The following is a 22,001-nucleotide window of genomic DNA, read 5'->3' as shown; positions in this document are numbered from 1 at the left end:
CACTGCAATGCGAAATATGCCCCTAACTCTGCAGCCAGGCTGCCCAGGTGTGTGTGGGGGGGTCCAACATAGGTCACCGAATATACAGGCATTACCAGAAGTACAGTAAGTACGAGGGGTCTGTTATTATAGATTGAGAAATGAAAAAATGAAATGAAAAAAAACCTGATTCTGTCAAAACTGGCGCTTTCTGACAAATCAAAACACTGAAGCTAGGAAAAAAATGAACGCCATACACCCCCCCCCCCCAGGGCCGGCTCAGAGAGACAGATTCTGGTAAGACATTTGGGAGAGACTCTTTCTTTACACTGAGACACTGAGAGCCCACCACATATCACACTCATGACTTTTTGGGTATTCAACTGCCCATCTTAAAGAGTAGACGGATAGGAACCATTCCGCCGGGATGTGAAGATAGTACTGGGATTTTCATAGGGGGCGAGGCTAAATTCAGCGATATCGTTTGTCATATTTTTTTAAACTGGTTTGTTCTTACTTCACCATCCGTGGCACAGAGGGAGTATATAATAGTGTGCTGAGCGTGGACACCGAGCCCAAAGCATGGCAAGCGTACGCGGTACACTAATTGGGGGTCCATGTTGACAGTTATTGACATTGACACCACCAAAAGTAAAAAAAATCATTTCTACCTTTTCCTGTGTCTACTCTTTTCAGGTCTGCATTTTTACCCTGTTGACCTTACCAATGTGGTAATTTTGACCCTCTTGATTTATTGCATGTCGGATCTTTTGGGGTAGACCTACTGACTGTCTAACAATCCACACACATCTGACCACCTGCATCGTCTCTCTGCGCTTCTCCTGGAGAGAACTGAAAAGGTGAATATGGTATCAGGCAATGGCCCTTATTCTGATCGGTGCGGCCGGATCCGATTATGCGGCCAGGACCGTGCGTGCAAAACCCCGCCTTCCATACGGATCGCCAACTCCGTCCGTACGCGGTAAGAAGCTGGCCGAACGGACCGCACGTGTATTTTTCACGGAATACGCCTCCTCCATCTAAGGGAACCTCCCCCATCATTCGATGGTCGCAGACCATCGAATGCAGGACCGAGTGCTCCACCAGCTCCCGCAACCTCAGACCACACGGACATTTTTCCGTGCAAAAGCAGGGATCTGGGCGGGCAGCTGACATCCGGCGATGTCATATGTCCGCCCCCTACACGTGCGTCACGGCCGCATTACCATACGTACGCCCAGCGTTTGCATGGGTACGCCCATGAAACGAGGGGCGTATGCATATGGTAATGAGCCCAAATAGCCCTTCACGCCCCTCTCCACCCACTGTTCGGAGTGTTCACATATCATGCGGGATTTGGCCGTACGCCCCGCTCGCACATGCGCAGAGACGCCTCTGCACATGCGCAGACACAAAACATCGACGGGCCGAACGCACGCGGATATATCCGCACCGACCAGAATAAGGGCCAATGTGACCGCATTTGGTTGGAAGAGAGCACATCACACGCCATAGGAATTTGCACTATTAAACTCCGTCTGAGACGTACACTCCGTCGGTCGTTTTATGATTCTGTGTCATAAAAATATTATTATTATTCTTTGATGACCAGGTTCATTTCCTTTCCTAACCTTATGGAAATTCCGCAATTACACCTTTCGGATGAGGAGCACTTACCAATATAAGATGAACCCCTGATGAAGTCTCTTGGAGGCAAAATGCGTCATATTCTTAATCGGCAAGATCATTCTACATCGTACCTTTAGGTCAGACGCCCACTCTGTATTGTTGCCATGGTATCACACAATATTTAACCTACAGAAAACAGCTGCCCAATATAGAACAGGCATGTGTTTAAATTTTAATAATTGGCCTTCAGTTTTACCGTGCCAGACACTTAAAATAAGGCATCTGCTCCAATTCCTATGAATAAACAGGTTATGTGTGACCCATACCATTCACTGAACGCATACGGAAGGGGACGGCATCACAAAAGTATTGACGGTTTTCCATGGTAATTTACACCATAATAAGGCATTTCCCCGGTTCTCGCAGCCCCATAGTATTATCCCTCTGTTTAACTTGTAGCTGACAGTGTTTTCTCAGACCTATAAGGTTGGGTGGTTTTCACTTGGGGATCCTTATACCGCCATTAAATATCACGGGCTGGTGAAGGAATAAAAAGGTAAAACCACAGGTTTCTGCAGGAATGCGTCCCTCCCGAATCCCGATCTATTCTCTCTGATGACTCCTGAGGCTGGGTGTAGACAATGGCTGACAGGAACGTTTATTTTTCAGTACATGGTTATTTTATTGTTTTCATCCTGGGATTTTCCCCTCAATACACAAAAGAAGAAAGCAAGTCACGAGACAAGACCGCAAGATATGGGTTTCCTGGCAGACAACTACGTAACTGGGATGCTGGAGGAGATGGGACTTAGCTGGGGGGGGGGGGGGGATTTACTGGTTCTGGATGAAGACGCGATCAGAGCGCCATGGACAGACAACACCAAAGCAGACACCTCTACCTCCGCTTGTCATGGTATAACACGCATCACTGCACATACAGTATCTCCGTGCACTAATTGGTGTTGCAGTAAACGAGATTGTTTTTATTCCAAGTCATGGTCTCTCACTTCAGCAGGACTCTGGGGGGAGAAACATTCATCAAAGGGGATTTGTAGCTAATCTTCCTCCGATTGTTTGTCATATGGCTGAAAGCATAAATGAGTGGGACGCTTTATTACATTTTAAGGAATCTGGTTGAGGATTAGTGGTTACATTTATCAAAGAATATTGCACAAGCTTACAGATTCTGCATAGTTCCAAAACCACAAATGACTGAACCTACGAAAAGATTATTAAACTCAGATGTAGTTTTTGATATGTCTTTATGTCACCTGTTTTTTGTTCGGCAATCACTCTAGAATCCTGTGACGTTAATGATACTATTGAGACCGATATAAAATCTATACGGACATCTACACACTAGCCTTCTACTGCATCTATAAGGACATCTACACTAGCCTTCTACTGCATCTATACGGACATCTACACTAGCCTTCTACTGCATCTATACGGACATCTACACTAGCCTTCTATTGCATCTATACTGACATCTACACTAGCCTTCTGCCGATCTATACTGACATCTACACACTAGCCTTCTTTTGCATCTATACTGGCATTTACACTAGCCTTCTATTGCATCTATACTGACAGCTACACTAGCCTCTGCTGCATCTATACAGACATCTACACTAGCCTTCTATTGCATCTATATGGAAATCTACACTAGCCTTCCATTGCATCTATACGGACATCTACACTAGGCTTCTATTGCATCTATACGGACATCTACACTAGCCTTCTGCTGCATCTATACGGACATCTACACACTAGCCTTCTATTGCATCTATACGGACATCTACACTAGCCTTCTATTGCATCTATATGCACATCTACACTAGCCTTCTGCTGCATCTATACGGGCATCTACACCAGGCTTCTATTGCATCTATACGGACATCTACACTAGCCTTCTACTGCATCTATACAGACATCTACACTAGCCTTCTGCTGCATCTATACAGACATCTACACTAGCCTTCTGCTGCATCTATACAGACATCTACACTAGCCTTTTGCTGCATCTATAAGGACATCCACACTAGCCTTTTGCTGCATCTATACGGACATCTACAGTAGCATTGTACTGCATCTACACTGATATCTAGAATAGCCATCTGCCGCATCTATACGGACATCTACACTAGCCTTTTGCTGCATCTACACTGATATCTAGAATAGCCTTCTGCCGCATCTATACGGACATCTACACTAGCCTTTTGCTGCATCTATACGGACATCTACACTAGCCTTCTGCTGCATCTATACTGCCATCTGACCTCCACCCTTTTATGCACTGTGATGATGCATTTCCCCCACAAGGCAGTAACCTGTGAGTTCCATCAGTGTCTGTGTTTATATGATGTAGAGCTGCCATTTTTCTTGGAATAGGGGCAGCCGCAGCATCGGAATCAGGGTAATTATGCTTTATCTTTGCTGCAACAGGTTACACTCGAAGATAATGCAATGAATAAGAGACAAGGAGGTCAGCTGAAGAAGAGACTTTATAAACACAGAACCATGAGGATTTACGTCATACACAATGACCTGGTTCAGTGGCAGTGTAATAGGAAACACAGAAACCGTTATCCGGGGCACGAATGGGGTGACGGTGTCCTGATAAACACAGCAAAATGCTAGGAATTCTGTTACAGCAGCAGCAGCCTGGCGCCCGCAGGCCAAATCCTAATATTGTTTATGAATATGCTTCTTTCCATACAATAACATGTGCTACGGCACATGCCGTCCTGGAGTGTGTGCTCTTACCAATATATATATATCCTTCAGAGATATTTATTTATCTGGGAAGCCAAGTGCTTTTTCAGCTAATCATTTCAAGGCCGCCCGTCGGTAACCAGCCACATCAAACTATGCGATCACGAGCCATGAGCGCCAGCTCCTCCTGACTGCTGCTCAGGTTCCCCAGCCTGCGGCAATCACCGTGTAGTTACCAGTGATACGGGGAGACATGTAACAGGACATCATTATCGCCCAAATGTCACTCGCTGGGTATACTGCAGAGACAGGAGCAGAACATGGGCAACGGCACGGCTTCATCAATCTGCGCTCAGCAATGTATTAACTCTTACGAAGAGTTTATAATATACTAGGGGGATATTCAATTAGCTACGGTAAGTTACAGAGACTAATTGAACCCACGGAGGATACAGAATTAGTCCCAATAACCGGCAGTATCGTAGATTTGTTTTCACCGGCTGGAAGGGGGAGAAAAACAAATCAGTGATAACTTGTCCGTTTTCGCAAAGTAAACGGGTATTGTTTAGCGCAGAAAAGAATTGGAATGGGGGGTAACTAAATTCCCCTATAATGAACATGGGGCAACATTTGTAAAACACCAACTTTTCCTTCCGCAAACAATTACGTGCCTAATTGCTCTACTATGAATACACAGCACTGATCTATTCCAGTGGTTCCCAACCTCGGTCCTCAAGTTCCCCCAATACTGTAGTTCACGTTTTTAAGGTCTGCACACAGAATCACAAAGTGAAATAATTAGCGCCACCTGCGGCTCTTTTAATATGTGTCAGTGAGTAATGAGTGCACCTGCCGGTGACCTGGAAGACGAGAACTGTTGGGGTACTTGGGGGGGGGGGGGGGCTGGGAACCACTGATTTATCCGAACATAGGCGCCAGGACTTTGTGCTCCCACTTGCCTGGTCAGGTGTGGTAGTATATGGAGACGTTCAGCATGTCGACATTGTTAGTGCCAAAATGTCAACACCATGAATGTGTGCTGCGGTAAGTATGTGTAACCTTAACCCCCAACCGCAGCCTAATTAACCATAAAATGGTAAAAAAAAAAAAACATCTGTCTGCTTGCACAATGTTGACATTACAACGTGTCATTTTTCAAAACTGAATGTCAACATTCTGCCGAAGTCAACATTGAGACCATGTAAACATTCTTCTGTTGACATTCTGGACGTATACGTATTTTCTATGGATGGCAGTTTCACAAATTTGGGGGATAACTTGACATACCCCTATAATTTAAAAAGTTGCATGTGTCTAACGGTTTATAATGGGATATTTCTTAAAGTACTGGTTAAAAGCCTGCCAAATGACGGCTTCTGCCAGAGCTGTGACCGTTTTTATTTTTACTTTGATCGATGACACATTTTATTTTCTCTTTGAGCTGTGACAGTTTTTAGCCCACAAACTCTCCACCTGACCCCCAAGTCACCTTCTGCTCCCACCTCCTATCTCTGTCTTCACAGCGCCCTCTCTCCATATCCAGCAAACAGACCAGTGTCCCTACAAATTGCTTTCACTTTCTGCTTTGATATCTTTTCGCACACAAAGGAGTAATTAGGGCCGGTGAGTGGCTTCTACTGGTCAGTGGCGGTACTTCATGTCATGGAGGTGAGGAGTAGGTAGCCTATATATATATATATATATATATATATATATATATGCATATCATCAGTGTTGAAACACACATAACACACTGTGCTTGAACTCCCACAGCAGAGAGCGACACCCCAGGCAGGGAAGCGGAACTGCGTGGGTTTTGAAAGCTGCAGGGTTCTAGAATGAACACTATCCATGTGATTCCTCAGGCCGACCAGACATTGTGGGATTAGGCATTGACGAGGGCAGTGAACAAGTGGAAATGCACCACTCTGCCTCCTGCTTCAGAATAACAGGTAAGTAGCAGCAGAAAAAGCTTTGCCCGTAGCCCTTTTGAGTGCCAAGTGAATTTGTCGAAATAGGGGTGAAAATTGCCAGAAAAAAAATCATTTGTTACTTGTGTAGTATCACGGCTCCCACGATGGGCATCGTATAGGAAAAAATCGCATGCGATGCAATGCCATTTTTCACAGAAATCATTGACGTGTTAAAATCATGTTAAATGCACCCCCAAAGGGCATTTGTTACTGTACCACCCCCACTATGAACGCCAACCCGAAGCGTGGCGAGCGCAGCGGTACGCGTCCTACGACCTTTTCATACCCCCACTATCCACGTTGGCGTGGAGTTGAGAATGAGTGAGAATGGAGTGTGGCGAGCGGACACGGATACCTGTGAAGGTAGCTGCGTCTGCTCGCCACACTTTCTATTCTCAACTCCACGCCGACGTGGATAGTGGGGGGTATGAAAAGGTCGTAGGACGCGTACCGCCGCCCCTCGCTTCGGGTTGGCATTGATAGTGGGGGTGGTACAGTGTGGAAAAAAGATTTGGGGTGCATTTAACATGTTTGCTAATAATTTAAATGCATTTGGATGCATTTGTGATCAAAATCGCATGCCTTCGCATCGCATGCGATTTTTACAACAAATGCATAAAAACCCCGGAAAAATCGCATCGCATGCCACTACATATGGCATGCGATGGGAGCCGTGATAGTATACAAGTACCAATATTCATCATGATGACCTGTAATATATAACATTTATATAGTAAATATACAGTTTTTTTATACATTTTCTATTTGAATTTATAGAACAATTGTGAGCGATGCTATCATTTTGATCGGATATTTTGTACATATATCACAGATGTTGGCTCTCAAAGGGTTAATGAGATACCGATCCCTTGGAAATGTTATTTTGAAAGGGCCACTGCATGGTATAATAACCTCCATACTGTCAGGTACTGGAAAGCATTACGTTATATAGGGGTGCTCAATACCAGTGCTTCTCAACCTCGGTCCTCAGGACCCCGCACAGTGCACATTTTCCAGGTCTCCTCACAGAATCACAAGTGAAATGATTAGCTCCACCTGTGGGTCTTTTAAAATGTGTCAGTGAGTAATGAGTGCACCTGTAACCTGTAACAGTGACCTGAAAACCGTGAACTGTTGGGGGAACTTGAGGAGCAGAGTTGAGAACCACTGTTCTATACCTTGAATGAAGGTCTCCTTTAACTCGAGGGAATAATAAGACGTACGTCCAAGACTCCAGGCGTACTCCTTATTTAGAAGCACAAATATACAAAACTTTGTATTTTCTTCCAATTCTTGCATTTTATAAACATTTGTATTCAGTGTTTAGTTTACACATTTTTTATGGTTGGTAAATTTTCTCATTGTGAGTTATCACGCGCCTATAAAAGTCCAGTTCTTTTCTCAGGAACGAGGTTGAGGGAGGTTTCCTGCATTCCCGGAGAGGCTTCAGTGACAAAATGACCTTTCCTGGTCACTGCGAACATCTGCTGCCTGCAGCTACGCTCTGAGCCGCGAACAATGCACCAGGTCTGCACTGATCAGAGCTTATGGAGAAGGCCGTGATAGCGTCAGTGTGAAACGCAGAATTTTTAGATGGGGGGGGGTTCCAAATGTAATCCAATATTTCCCACTTTGCAGCACATTGGAGTAAGTATGTGAGTCTGGGGGAGCGTTGACAGCCCTGAAAATTGATCTTTTTATACACTGGATACTGTATGGTATCCACTGTATAAACTGCACTGGATACAGTATTAATATTTAACAGTACAGATGGTCTATAGTACAGGCTCTTTTAAAACATTTAAATAAGATAGAGTGGTCAGGAAAAGGTTAAACATATAATAAATAAACAAACATAATAGAACCAGTACTGCACTTTCTAAGCTCACAATCTCCCACTTCATGGTAAAGCTCCTGTCTCTTTCTGGCAGCTGCTCTCTGGTCTATTGTGGTGTTTGAGGGCTCAGATCCACACATACAGTAAATGTGGTAGAAGAAGCTGGTACACTGGGCATGTGCAGCAGCTCTGGTCTGTCCCTTACACTGCGTGTTGTGGTGGCAGCTCTACTGATCATATTATATACCAGTGCTAGTGTTGTCACAATTTAAGGCACTTGCCAAGAGGAGCGGGTTTTCCGGGCAACCAGAAACCCCCCCCCCCTGTGTTTGCCTATGAGCGACCCTTCTTAAAGAAAATAATGTACCTGCGGTATGGTAATATTTCTTCTGTAGGTGCAGAGTATAGAGTGTGGGCCTGATTCAAGTGCTGTCGCAATGATGGCACTACGAGGCAAGTGTAGCAGTCACCCACAAACGAACCGAGACACCCACCGAAGCCATTGCAACCTGCTCAGCTCACAACATTGGCTCCCTGAGAGACTCCAGTGCTGCCCAGAACAGAAGCTGGAGGGTAATTCAGAACTGATCGGACTGCTGTGAAGGTGCACGGCCAGCATTCAGTTACGGCACCGCCCAGCTAGAGAGAAATCTTGCCTTGTAATTTAATGTGCTCCCTGTGCGAGTGGAGGTGTACGGCTAAACATCCATTGGCAGCCGTGCGAATATGCCCCAAACCGATCATAACAGGCGCGCCATCGAATGATTTTAACATTGTGGACAAGTTATTGCAGGTTCAGAGACAAACTCGGCGGCTGCTGTGAGAACAAACATATCCGGCCTGGTGCTGACGTCGCACACTCACCCCTAAAAAGCCTTCATTTGCCTGGACACTGCCTGTGGTTTTTCTGTCGCGCCTGCGGTTTTCTCCACACACCCGCTAAACGTCCGGTTTCCACCTGTAAATCACCTTGCGAAACGCGTGCAAATTGAAATAATAGCAGGATTTAATCGAAACTCGGCCTTGCGCATGCGTACTGCGAACCGTACCGATGTGCAGCGTATTGATAACAGGCCGCTGTGTGAATTCGCAGCCGTGCAATCAGGTCTGAATCGGGACCCTGGCACCATGTTTCATGCGAATAAGACCACATATGCACACCTGCAACTCTGCAAATGCTTGCCCAAAAGGCCTCTTTCAACCAATCACTCTTCGCTGGGCACTGCAAAGGCACCTTGGCGCGTGCATACTGTGGCCACAACGCGTGCGCGATCTCCATTGGGAGCCCACTGTGCCTTGAGTATCTATCTACCCAGCGAGAATGGTAATGCTACTCCTCCTGTGCTGGACAACTAGGGGGTCACAAGAGGTCATTCCGCATGTATGGAATCATTTCTCTCCGCTGCTTCTTCCAGAGGAATAGGCTGGATGTGAGTGAAACGTTAAGGAGAAGAGCGCGGAGTTGGATTGACAGAAACAGGAATGACTTGCTGATGGGACTTCTCCTTCTTTTATACTATATTGTTAGAAAGCTGCGAGATCCGTCTCATCCCAACAATTAGTAGAAATTCGTATTACCCAGTAAAAGAGAGAATGTCTTATAATAAAATGCTTCGCTGTTCTGCTGTGTACGAGATGCGTAGGTCATGGTTATCTGACACTAGCTGTAACATATAGCGGACCTGCCATGCGGGTTTGAAAGCTTTAAGACTTTAAATGCTTAAAATCATTAGGCCAATTGCATTTACTTAACTTGTGTCTTATCTACTGCTGTCCTCATGTCTTGTACGGTAATTAGTACATGCAGTATCCCGGACAGGTAGTAATGATGTAGATGTTACTCACTTCTGCAGTGTATCAGCACCGAGGCCAAATATATCATATAGAGGAGTTCTCTATTATACAATAATAAAACAGTCTGGTGCCTCTTTATAAAACAGATAGAAACAGCAGGAACGTAACAACTATGTAACAACCCATACAATAGAAACACACAGATGTCGGTCCGTGGGGGGTATTTCCTGGTGTGGTCTGTTGCCAGGAAGAAAGTGACGCTCACATTATTTCTTAATGATGACAGTGACTCGCTTATATCAACGTTTCGGTATTTATTAATACCATACTTGCCTACTTTTTAGTTCTCCTCTCCGGGAGAGGGGGACCTGAACTTCGGGAGCCTCCCGGTCTTTTTGGGAGGATAGGCAAGCCTGATTAATAGCAACTTCGGCATCCTGAGGACAATATTAATAAATAACAAAACGTTGATATATCAGTGAGTCACTGTCATCTTGCAGGAAGCACCCCAAATCCCCAATTTGCAATGTAAGGAATATCTAGATAGATAGATAGATAGATATAATATACACACACTTTGCTGCTCACTCACAGCCTATGCAAGTTGCCATCGTGTTAATAAACATTTCCATAGGAAGAGCACAGAAATGAGTCACGGAGTCTGGGCACATCTGGAACTTCCATGCGCTCTTCCTGTCACATGCTTATCAATATGCTGGAGAAATGTTAGATAAAGTCAGCAAGAATGCTAATATTTGTATCTCTGCATCCTCTCCGTCCCCTACCGCTGCACTCGCCTCTCGCTCAGTCACATGGTCTCTCTCTGCTGTTGTTCGCATGTGGGGATTTCCCGCGTAAGACAGAGAAGGTTTGGGGGAGCTGCCGCTTCCTAATATTCTATCTACAATTACTGGCACATCACGTAAAGGTCAGAGGGTCTGCTTTATCTCTTGTGGGACAATTGATGTACAATTTGAGTATCCCTTATCCAAATATCAGTTATGCTAATTATTCCGAAAACCATACATTCCAGAAAGTGAAGGGGAAAAACAAAAACTTGCCAAAAGCACTAATGGGGACATAATATGTAACTGGCACTACTGAGGACATGATATGTAACTGGCACTACTGAGGACGGGATATGTAACGCACTACTGAGGACATGTTATGTAACTGGCACTACTGAGGACATGATATGTAACTGGCACTACTGAGGACATGATATGTAACGGACACTAGTGAGGACGGGATATGTAACGCACTACTGAGGACATGTTATGTAACTGGCATTAGTGAGGACATGATATGTAACTGGCACTAGTGAGGACATGTTATGTAACTGGCACTACTGAGGACATGATATGTAACTGGCACTACTGAGGACATGATATGTAACGGACACTAGTGAGGACGGGATATGTAACTGGCACTAGTGAGGACATGTTATGTAACTGGCACTAGTGAGGACATGATATGTAACTGGCACTAGTGAGGACATGTTATGTAACTGGCACTACTGAGGACATGATATGTAACTGGCACTACTGAGGACATGATATGTAACGGACACTAGTGAGGCTGGGATATGTAACGCACTACTGAGGACATGTTATGTAACTGGCACTAGTGAGGACATGATATGTAACTGGCACTAGTGAGGACATGTTATGTAACTGGCACTACTGAGGACATGATATGTAACTGACACTACTGATATGTAACTGACTCTACTGAGGACATGATATGTAACTGGCACTACTGAGGACATCATATGTAACTGGCACTAGTGAGGACATCATATGTAACTGGCACTAGTGAGGACATCATATGTAACTGGCACTACTAGGGACAGGTTATGTAACTGGCACTAGTGAGGACATGATATGTAACTGGCACTAGTGAGGACATGATATTTAACTGGCACTACTGAGGACATGTTATGTAACTGGCACTACTGAGGACATGTTATATAACTGGCACTACTGAGGACATGATATGTAACTGGCACTAGTAAGGACATGATATGTAACTGGCACTCCTGGGGACATGATATGTAACTGGCACTAATGAGGACATGATATGTAACTGCCACTACTGAGGACATACAGTATGTAACTGGCACTACTGAGGACATGATATGTAACTGGCACTAGTGAGGACATCATATGTAACTGGCACTAGTGAGGACATCATATGTAACTGGCACTAAATATGTGCAAGAAAGTGATTGCTTTGCATTTAAATTCAGTGCCTGAGAGTACACAAACTTTGTTTCATGTTTTGAAACCTTGTTTTATGTTCAAATAAAAAATATCTGTGTGTATTTCATGTGTTTGATGTGTTTGTACAACATAAATGCAAGATACCTCAAGGTGTATCATTGAAATATAAAAATATTCTGAAATACGGAATAATCCATTATCCAAAATTCTTCTGGTCCCGGATATTTTGGATAAGGGATTCTCAATCTGTATTTTGGTCACCTGATTCTCATTCATTCAATACAATCCCTGTGACTACACACAGTCATATTTCCCATCCCCCCTCGTTACCTTTCTATAACGGTCATTACTATTATTGTAATATGGAGAGTTATACAGACATTGTATCGCTCTGCTTGGCAATGATATGAGCTATATATGCACTATATAAGAAACTGTAAATAAATAATAATACAAAACACAAATCAAAAGATGCCTTTGGTACAAAATATAACTAAAAATCATCCAGAGAACAATAGCTGCGGAGTCTGAGGATGGGTACAGCACACGATATCAGTACAATACGTTGTTTCCAGGCAAATCGCGGCACCTTATTGCAGTATGGACAGTCAGTTGCAAGAAATTGTATAGGCTATTTTCTGGTTGACCGTGCTGTATGGCCGGGATATCATAGGAGCCGATTTTGATTTGATATTTACTCAAAAAAATTTCATAAAATATTTCACAAACTCCCTAACACTTTCAAATTTTTTGACTGTGTCAAACATACAACCTGGCCGATATAATGGGAACAGAGTAAAGGCCCCCCATACATTAGTCTGACTTGTCCTAAGGACAAGTCGTACCTGATTTCCCCCTGCACTTGATGTTTCAAGTTTTGCAAATGATACATCGCTGCGAGGCAGCTGGGGGGAGCGCTGCTAGTATCGCAGAGGCAGCGGACACTGCGGGGGACAGTGACACAGAGACGGCAGTAACATAGAGCCGGGCAGGGGGAGCCGGGAGCTATCAGTACTAAAAAAAAAAAAAAAAGCCCATACAATGAATGGGCAGCCTGTGATTGGCTGAGCGCTCTCCCAGCCAATTGCTGACAGCTCCCGGCTCCCCCTGCCAGCCTCTACGTTACTGCCGCCTCTGTGTCCCCCGCAGCGTCCACTGCCTCTGCACTACTAGCAGCGTCCCCCTCTCCCCTGCTCCCTCCACTGGACGGAGCATTGACCGCTCCCTGCTCCGGCTCCCCCTGCCCGACTCCTTCGCCGGTGTCCCCCGCCCCCCTGCCCATCTCCCTCGCCAGCTTCCCCCCTGTCCGTCTCCCTTGCCGGCATCCGCTGCCTCTGTGTCCCCTGCCCGGCTGCACAGCCGGTCCGACCTTCTGACTCTGACCCGATGCATCGGGTCGGACTGGGTGTCTATACCTGCGATTTGGCCCAATTTCACTGCCTGATCCATCTGAATCGGGTGAAATCGGGACCAAATCGCACAGTGTATGGGGGCCTTAAGAAAGCCGGAAACAAAACAGCGCAATAAAGTCAGACATAATTAGAGATGATTTGTTTGGGTGAGTTATATTCAGCAATGTTCAAAATCAATAAGTTAAAAAATTACATTGTAAAAATGATTTCTGACCTTATAAATTAAAAATATACTTATTCTGTCAAAATAGATCATGTACTTGTCATTTTTTTTCTTCGTTTTTCTGTTAAATGCATTGCTAATGAGGTGCACAAGCAGCTTCTGCTGATTAAAATTATATAAGCACGCCTACTGTAGTCTGTATGTAATTGCGACTATCTGCAAAATAAAAATGTTCAGCTACAGTGTTTCCCAGGCAAACAGTGTAACATTATTTGGTATGCACATACAGTTGTATACAATGATATTCGGCATGTCTATACATAGGCATATATTCAATGCCGTGGGCGAGCGGTGACTGCGAGCAGGACTTTTTGCTCGCAGTCACCGCTCACCCTGTCAGTATTCAACTGACCCCCCTCATTCGCAAATTCCCCCTCGCTCCGTTTTTTGTGCCTCCAAAAGCTGCGAGAATCGAGGCTAATTACAGCGAGTTTGCTGCACTAGCCGCGGCTCTCGCAGTTTAGGGGAATCCTCGCCGTTCTGTGACGGCGAGGATTCCCCCGAAACATTGCATAGTGCGAGCGGCCGGTGCGGGGGTTAAACTGCGAGGATCACTGGTTTTCTGTGATCCTCGCAGTTTAACCCCCTCGCCGGCCGCTCGCACCGGCATTGAATACATGCCTTTGTGTCTAATTGCAACGGTTTTTTTATGCAGGTACAGTGCAACTTTTGCCCACCACTAAAATCCGCTGCATCCTGTGGTGGCGAAGAGAAAAGTGCGCACCCAAACAGGTTTAGCTGCTATACACAATCAAAAATTCACATTCTCCAACAATGATCAAGCTGCTCAAATCACAAATATACACTAAAAATAGTATTCTCTATTAAAACTTATAATTAAAAAAGCAGTAACCCCAGTCCACAAAGCCTAATTAAAAGTTATAGTATAGGACAGTGGGGATCAGTGGAGCCACTATTAAAAGCATAGAAATGAAATTAGCAGTAACACCACACTTGCGGAACCAATTCCAGAATAAATTCCCTTAACATGCATTTACAGTCCAATCTGACTATTGGGGTTCAGGTGGTAACAGGTGTAATTGGGTTATCATCAATGGCAGGGTTTGTGGATGTAGCAGTGAGCGTACTTATATGTTAGTTGGGCGCCCACTATAGTAAGTACACTCATATCCCCACTATCCATATTGTCATGGAGTTGATTTTATATAGTGTGGCGAGCCACCGAGCCCGAAGAGTGGCAAGCGTAGCGAGCGGACGCGTAAAACGAAGCAAATACCTTAGTGGGCGCCCAACTAACATATAAGTACCGCAGTGAGTTATTTAGATAGGGTGACTTTGCACCAGCTCTGAGTTCGTGGAAATCAAGGGCCAAATGTAATACATCAGAAAGTGGAAGATTTCGGTAGAGTTTTTCCATATTTTTAAAGCGGCAATCATTAACACCATAAAAAAAAATGTAATGAAAAAAATAAAACAGGTGGATTTTGCCATGTAAATGATTGCCGCTTTAAACAAAAATGGGAAAACCCTCCCAAAATCTCTCAAGTTCTGATTCCCACACCCTATTACATTTGGCCCGAAGCCTCTGACAGATGCAAGGTGTCAACTCATAAATGCAGTGCCGTTGTTCCTTAACTCATGTGCCGCTAGCCCAAGAATTATTTTAGGAATGCTTCAATCAATGAAAGGGTTGGTACAAAAGTGTTGGTTTCAGGTTTATGCGATGTAAGCAGTTGGAACGATGCACCTCTCTGGTGAGTCAGTGATTCCGCACACCTCGGTGCACTGCTAGTTTCACACAGAGAGAGAGACTTGCATATTAGGATTCCAGAGAGGTGCAGAAGAGCAAAGATAATGCCATTTGGGTGTGCACAGCTTAAATGCTATCAGGTCAGCTCTGTATACCATGGATAACCTACACAAAACATATTACACATTCTTAGTACATAGTAACCCGAGGAGGACGCCCAGCCGACCTCGCCGTGTTCAGGGGACACAGCTGCTCTCTATTAAGACAATAAATTGTTTCTTTTCCTTTACTTTTACTGGTAACTAATTAAAAGGTATCTTCACGCTGTAAGTGAATCAATGTCTTAAATCCTCTGCGCTCCCTGGGGTGCTGTTCATCCCGAACATATGACAGATATGACTGAAACAATACTGATATATAAATGACAGGTCTGCCTTAATGAAATGAGCGAAGGTGCCCCGGTGACCTGCGTCATGTGACATGCCTGGGTGTTCTAGAACCCCACTGTATGCCTTCCCCTCTGCCTATTGGTACAGTTGTCGCTATACATTTCCTTCCATTGATGAATACTGAACAGAGCTGGACCGTGTGTGTCTCAGTGTATAATACGTGCGCTCTGTACTCGGCTGAGGTTAAATGTGCTTGTGACCTGCCCCAAAGCCATTAGTGCCGTCCATCTCTGGTGGTGGGATGCGGAGAGACTCTCCCAGCACATTTGGTTTTCATTTATCCTCTGTGATTGGGAGACGGTCTCTTCTCATCCTTGAGTGAATAGTAATTGTGAAAACGTCAGGAAATTACCATGTCAAAGGGCTCCGTATTTTAATTAAGCATGTAACCGCTCTAATTCAACTTGCCTGTCGTACATGTGTCACTGGTCTGGGAATGTAATGCGGATTTCCATGTATAGCCTTGTTACACTGTGGCCCTTATTCTGGTTCACTCACGAAGGCAAATTCCTTCTCAAATGGACATAACCATGTGCACTGCAGGGGGGCAGATGTAACAGGTGCAGAGAGAGTTAGATTTGGGTGAGTTATTTTGTTTCTGTGCAGGGAAAATACGGACTGCTTTATTTTTACACTGTAATATAGATCTCACATTGAAGTAAAACCCCACCCAAATCTAATTCTCTCTGCACATGATACATCTGCCCCACCTGCAGTGCACCTTGTTTTGTCCATTTGAGAATAAATTTGCGTTTGCGGGTGAACCAGAATAAGTGCCTAAGTGAGTTAGCATAAAGTAACATATACAATACCTACACAGATTTTCATCATCTACAGTACACAAGTATGCATTTATTGTACAGTCTGTAACCTCAGACAGAACCCATCCCCATGGGATATACAGTAATAAGAGATAAAATCAATCCCTCGGAATCCCCTCTTACATTATTTCCTCCCCACGGCGACTGCAGAGAGAGCAGCACACACAGAGGAGAGAGAGGGCTTTTGTTTGGCTTGTCTGGTGCAGGATACGAGACCCCCTCACAATTATTGTCTGTGGTCTGATACACGCCTTACGGAATGAGATTACTAGATACCGCCATAGGGGTGAGTGAACCTCCTAAATCTTTGTATCTCGGTTGCGGATCCAAAACATGGAGGGTTATAGAGCACCGCTCGGAGAATACTGGAAACAGAATCTCTTTCATTCTACATCTGCCGCAAACTAAGAGATTGAATATTGAGCCCCTTTTCCCACAGTCCTCTGCCGCCCCGCGAGACATGAGATGGTTATCTGGGCAAACCTCGTTTCAGACACCGCTTTCTCGGTATTTCACATGAACACCACAGCTAGGGTTTGTACTAATCTGACATATGTGAAGGAACCCAAAATGTTCTCCCAATATTATCAGGTTTTCCTTAATCCAGGACCCCCACCAACTCTTCAAATCTGGGTTTGTGATATATTACCCACGCGCCGTGAAAAATCAAACATTGGGGAGTATTCAATCCTGACTGTTATTTCCACCGGCGCCTATTCAATGCCGCCATTTCCGACAGCATTGAATGTAGTTTTGGACAATTCTCAGACTTTCCGACACTCAAAAGTCTGAACTTTGAATTTCAGCAGCTGAGTTTCAGTTGAACGAAAAACAGTTTGGGATTCCGACTGTCGGGATGTTCCATGTTTTCAATCACAGATTGAACCCCATTGTGCGATTAAAATAATTCAAATTATGTGACTAGTGCAATGTAATATGTGTGGTCTGGTATATTATTTAGTCCACAGGAATACATGTCCCCCTTTATTCTAGTAAAATGCGTCACACACCCTGAAATGCATGTGTAAACTTGGGACTTACTCTCATCAGGAGATGGGCTCTTATTGTACCAAGTCACATTGCAATGGGAAAGTGACTGACTCGGTGGCGGTACCAAAGAATTTAAACCGTTAAATGTTCTTTTCATTTAGTAATAAGATATTGCTGGATTAGTAGCTGCCTGGTGATATTGGGCGTGATTCAGAACCTTTCCCAGTGAGAAGGTAACCACCGCAGCACCAAGCTCCCCTCTCCCCGCCTCTGCACATGGCTGCGAATCAAATGATTCCCCCCCTCCTCGCAGCGCTGGGAGACTCTAGACCAGTGGTAGCCAACTCCAGTCCTCGAGAGATACCAACTGTTCACATTTTGCAGACAACCTAGCTGCTGCACAGGTGCACTCATTACTGGCTGACACATTATAAAAGATCCACAGGTGGAGCTAATTACATCACTTGTGATTCTGTGAGGAGATCTGGAAAACATTAACTGTTGGTAGCTCTCGAAAACTGGAGTTGGCTACCCCAGCTCTAGACTCACTCGGCTCTGCGCAGACCGCGGGGAGGAGGCCAGTGATGACATCATCAGTGATGACATCAGTGGCCCTCCCTCCTAAGGACCGGGAAGCGATGACGTTATGCACCCAAATGCCCGGCGTCTTTCAATCACCTTACGAGCGGCCAGCGAAGGCTAGACTTGCATGAGGACCCAGCACATGGGCTCAGTGTACCGTACACATGTGTGTTCTCTCAATTGTCAGGGCTGCAAATTCCAAGCTCTGCGTATGGGTCTGAATTGGGCCCATTGGCTGGTAAGAAGTCTTGCAGAAGGGTGAACACCTCTAGAGTTGTGACTTACCCTAACTGGCATTCTGTACACAGGTTGCCCAGCGCATAACACCATAAATCAGTCAAAGACTGTCCAACATCTTTGCTCAATCAGGATCATTCATGAACATGTTCAGTGGCAAAAAATACTTTTTGGAACGCCGTCTTTTGCGCAAATACACTCAGACAACAGCAAGTAGTGATCTGTAGTACTACCTACTTTGGAAAGATGGCCGCCATCATTGCAGAAGCGTAGCCCGGTTTGCAGACGCCCTCGGAAAAGTTTGCGTACCGTGTTGCAAGTTCTGCCGATCTAAAAAACAAAAAACAACTGAGGTCACAACAGAGTTCGAGATTTCACCATCGCATCCAATATATATATATAGTGCAAGCAATCAGTGATATATTCATAGTACAGAATATGAGGGCCAGTTCTGTTCCGTAGCAATGTGCTGCAAAGCTGGGGTGTATTTCTGAGTCACAAGACAATGGGGTTGGTTTTGCCTTTTTAAAAATATTGCGGGTTTAAATATAGAGAAGTCACCAAAATCTTGTTACTGCCTGCTGGAGCGGGAGCTTCTTAACTTATAGGCACACTGCACAATTCTAGGGGCCTTCAAGCAGGGGACGGTGGTGGTCACACAATCAAAGCGATGAGGCAGCATTCGCTACCTGTCCCCCAGCCTGCACACAGACAGTACGTGACTGTCAGCTTGCAGATGGGTGGATAGTTGGAGCTATCCCACCAATCAGAATGCTGCAGCCATTCACTGCACGGAGGCATGTGCCAAGCCGGTACGGGCCAGTAGGCGGGGCCTGCTAGGATTTATTATAATTGGTTCCCATGAATATGTGTGTTGGAGCCCCAGAGTTGCCCACGGCCTACAATTATGCTAAGACGGACCTGTATAAGAGCCACAGGTTGACAGATGAAAACCTCTCTGCAGATTTACACGGTGCCTGTTCCAGCCTTACCCCAACTCCCAATAGCTGGTGGGAAACTCGCTCATCCAGAATTAAATTTACGGTTTTAATTTGTTACTGAGATGAAGGGTCGAGGGCCGCACACGAAGCTCTGAGTGCATTAGGTTGCCCATTACTGTGTTTGAACCTCGCTTATGTTTCATATCACCGCTGACAGTAGAGACATCAGATTTCTGTAGCTCAGCGGTATTAGTTCACAGTATTAGATTGTGACCCCTCGGACATGTCCAAGCTCTTACAGCGACAGTTATAGCCCAACAACAGCATTAACACAACCGGCTCCACAATAAAGGTCCGTACACACTGGGCAATTCTGTCTCTGGCCAGCAATTTTCACAGGGGGTAAGCGGCTTTCCCTAGCGGGACGCTAGGGAAAGCCGTTCAGTCTGCTGATATTACCACAGAATGGAGAAGTTTATCCGGCGTGATTATTAATAAATCGTGACCTCCTTGTCCAATAAACAATTACTGGAGAAAGGTGAAGGCCTAATCCACCCATGTTTTTATCCGGGTCACTCCCACAGACCATTACAAATGACCTTTTTGTGCCTGATACATTGTATGTTTGTTTACGTCATGGATTAAAACCTGCTTTTTATGGACGGATTTCTTCAAAGAATTTGTTAACCCGTTGGGAAAGGAAGTATAAAGAAACCTTTGGGTGAATATAGGGCCTCTGTTAGAGGTGAGTTTTAGCCCCAAGGGGCCGTGAAACGTTGATGTGCTGTTGAGAAGTTTCTTGGTGGTTGATGCTGGTATCCTGAGAAGATAAAAGAAACCTTTATATGAAAATAGGGCCCATAAGTGAGGTCAGTTTCTACCCGAGTGGTATATTTTGGAGCCAGGAGTGGGAAGAACCAGGAGATCATTTGTAGTAGTTATCTTGAAAGAAACCTTTATATTAAAATAGGGGCTTTTTTAAAAGGTCAGTTGTAATGGTCTGTGGGAGTGACCCAAATTGTGGATGAGGGTCACAATTTATTAATAATAGCGCCATTCGGTGTTTTATTTTCTGTGGTGGGTTTGGTAAACCCAGGACACTTTTCTTGTTATTTTTCTGCTGATATTACCGCTCACCGCCCATACACACTGGGCAGTTTTCAGCTCAAAATTGGCCAGTGTGTGTCAGCCTTAAGAGCCAGATGTATCAAACTTCAAAAAGTGATTAACAGTCAGCCTATCAGCTCCAAACTGCCATGTTACAGGCTAGGTTTGCAAAATGACAGGTAGGAGCTGATTTATCACTCTCCACTTTCTCACTTTTTAAAGCTTGATACATTTGGCCATAGATGAGGTATTATTCCAGGGTGCATCCACATCTGAGCATAAGAAGCCCCGATACAATCACATCTGCTTAACAAATGACCTTTGCTGTTTAATCTAAGTGCTCAATACCATAGCTCCTCCCATATAAATAGAAGGCATGGGGCGGTATAGTAAGATTCAGCGCAGTGCCTCACAAACCTACATCCCTGTGATAGAGCTTGTTGGAAAAGGTTGTCTCTGTGTTTAAAGGAAAGAATGGAAAAGATTGTCTGGAACCAACCTTGGGGTAGGTTGGAACTAAGGGGGTGCTTGAAATGAGTGGTCTCTCAGCAGCTGACAAAACAGGTCCGTTACTCCTGTATTGTACTAAGCAAAGAAAAAAAACCAAGGAAAAAGCAGCGATATACTTTTAAATAAAAAAATAATTAAAAATTGGGATGATCTTTACAGTAAATGTAAATCTGTTATTCAACATGTTTTACTTTGTGTTATTATAATATCTATTAAATTTACTGTAAAGGTCATCCAATTTTTATTTAATTTTTTCTTTGAAATTTTTGCGCTACTTCTTCTTTGTTTTTTTTTTCTTACCTCCGTAGCTTATATTACACATCTATGCTTCATCACATGTTCCTTTACTACGAGGAGACAGATTGAGCAACATTCCAAGAGTTTAGAAGATGGGTTACATTTTTTTTAATAATTTGCAAACCACGTTCTATTTCCTAAACCAGGCACGTGGACCTGATTTGTGGTACTAAGAGATGTTGTGCCAGGTCTGCTCCAAGGGGGTTATTCTACATCTTTGCGGCTTCTTCATTGAATAGTATGGTCATTTTAATTTCCCCCCAGCAGAAGCCGTGGCTTTTGTAACCAATTAGTCACTGTGCCCCTAAACCACAGAATTCAGTTGCGGATGTGTCCAACTATAACACGCCTGATCTTTGTGTGTCTCACAGTATAAACCATCCACGTCCATATCCACATCCATATTACCCAAACTTTGCCTTCTAGTCATTTACTCCAAGGAAGCCAAAGAGCCACAAAATCTGGACTAAACATTGTGTGTAACCTGCGCAGTGAGTTGATGGATGGCGCAGGTGAAGAGGCCTTTATTTCAGCACACTTGTTTCTCTCAATAGTAACAATAAGATTTGGCT

At 44.5% G+C, this 22,001-nt stretch overlaps 1 protein-coding gene across 7 annotated transcripts in view; it reads right to left on the bottom strand.

Moving 5' to 3' along the window:
- ST3GAL3 (ST3 beta-galactoside alpha-2,3-sialyltransferase 3) overlaps positions 1-22,001 on the bottom strand; it is a 303,695-nt gene that overhangs the window by 41,174 nt on the left and 240,520 nt on the right. For all 7 annotated transcript variants that reach the window (XM_083157570.1, XM_083157569.1, XM_083157571.1 and 4 more), the window contains one exon: positions 18,812-18,904. In XM_083157570.1, the coding sequence (XP_083013696.1) occupies positions 18,812-18,904 (93 nt within the window). The remainder of the gene's footprint in view (positions 1-18,811; positions 18,905-22,001) is intronic.

Source organism: Crinia signifera, chromosome 8, assembly GCF_055691185.1.
Source record: "Crinia signifera chromosome 8, ASM5569118v1, whole genome shotgun sequence".
In the NCBI taxonomy this organism is placed as follows: domain Eukaryota; kingdom Metazoa; phylum Chordata; class Amphibia; order Anura; family Myobatrachidae; genus Crinia; species Crinia signifera.
The sequence above is the reverse complement of the archived record's forward strand: the minus strand, read 5'-3'. Positions and strand labels throughout refer to the sequence as shown.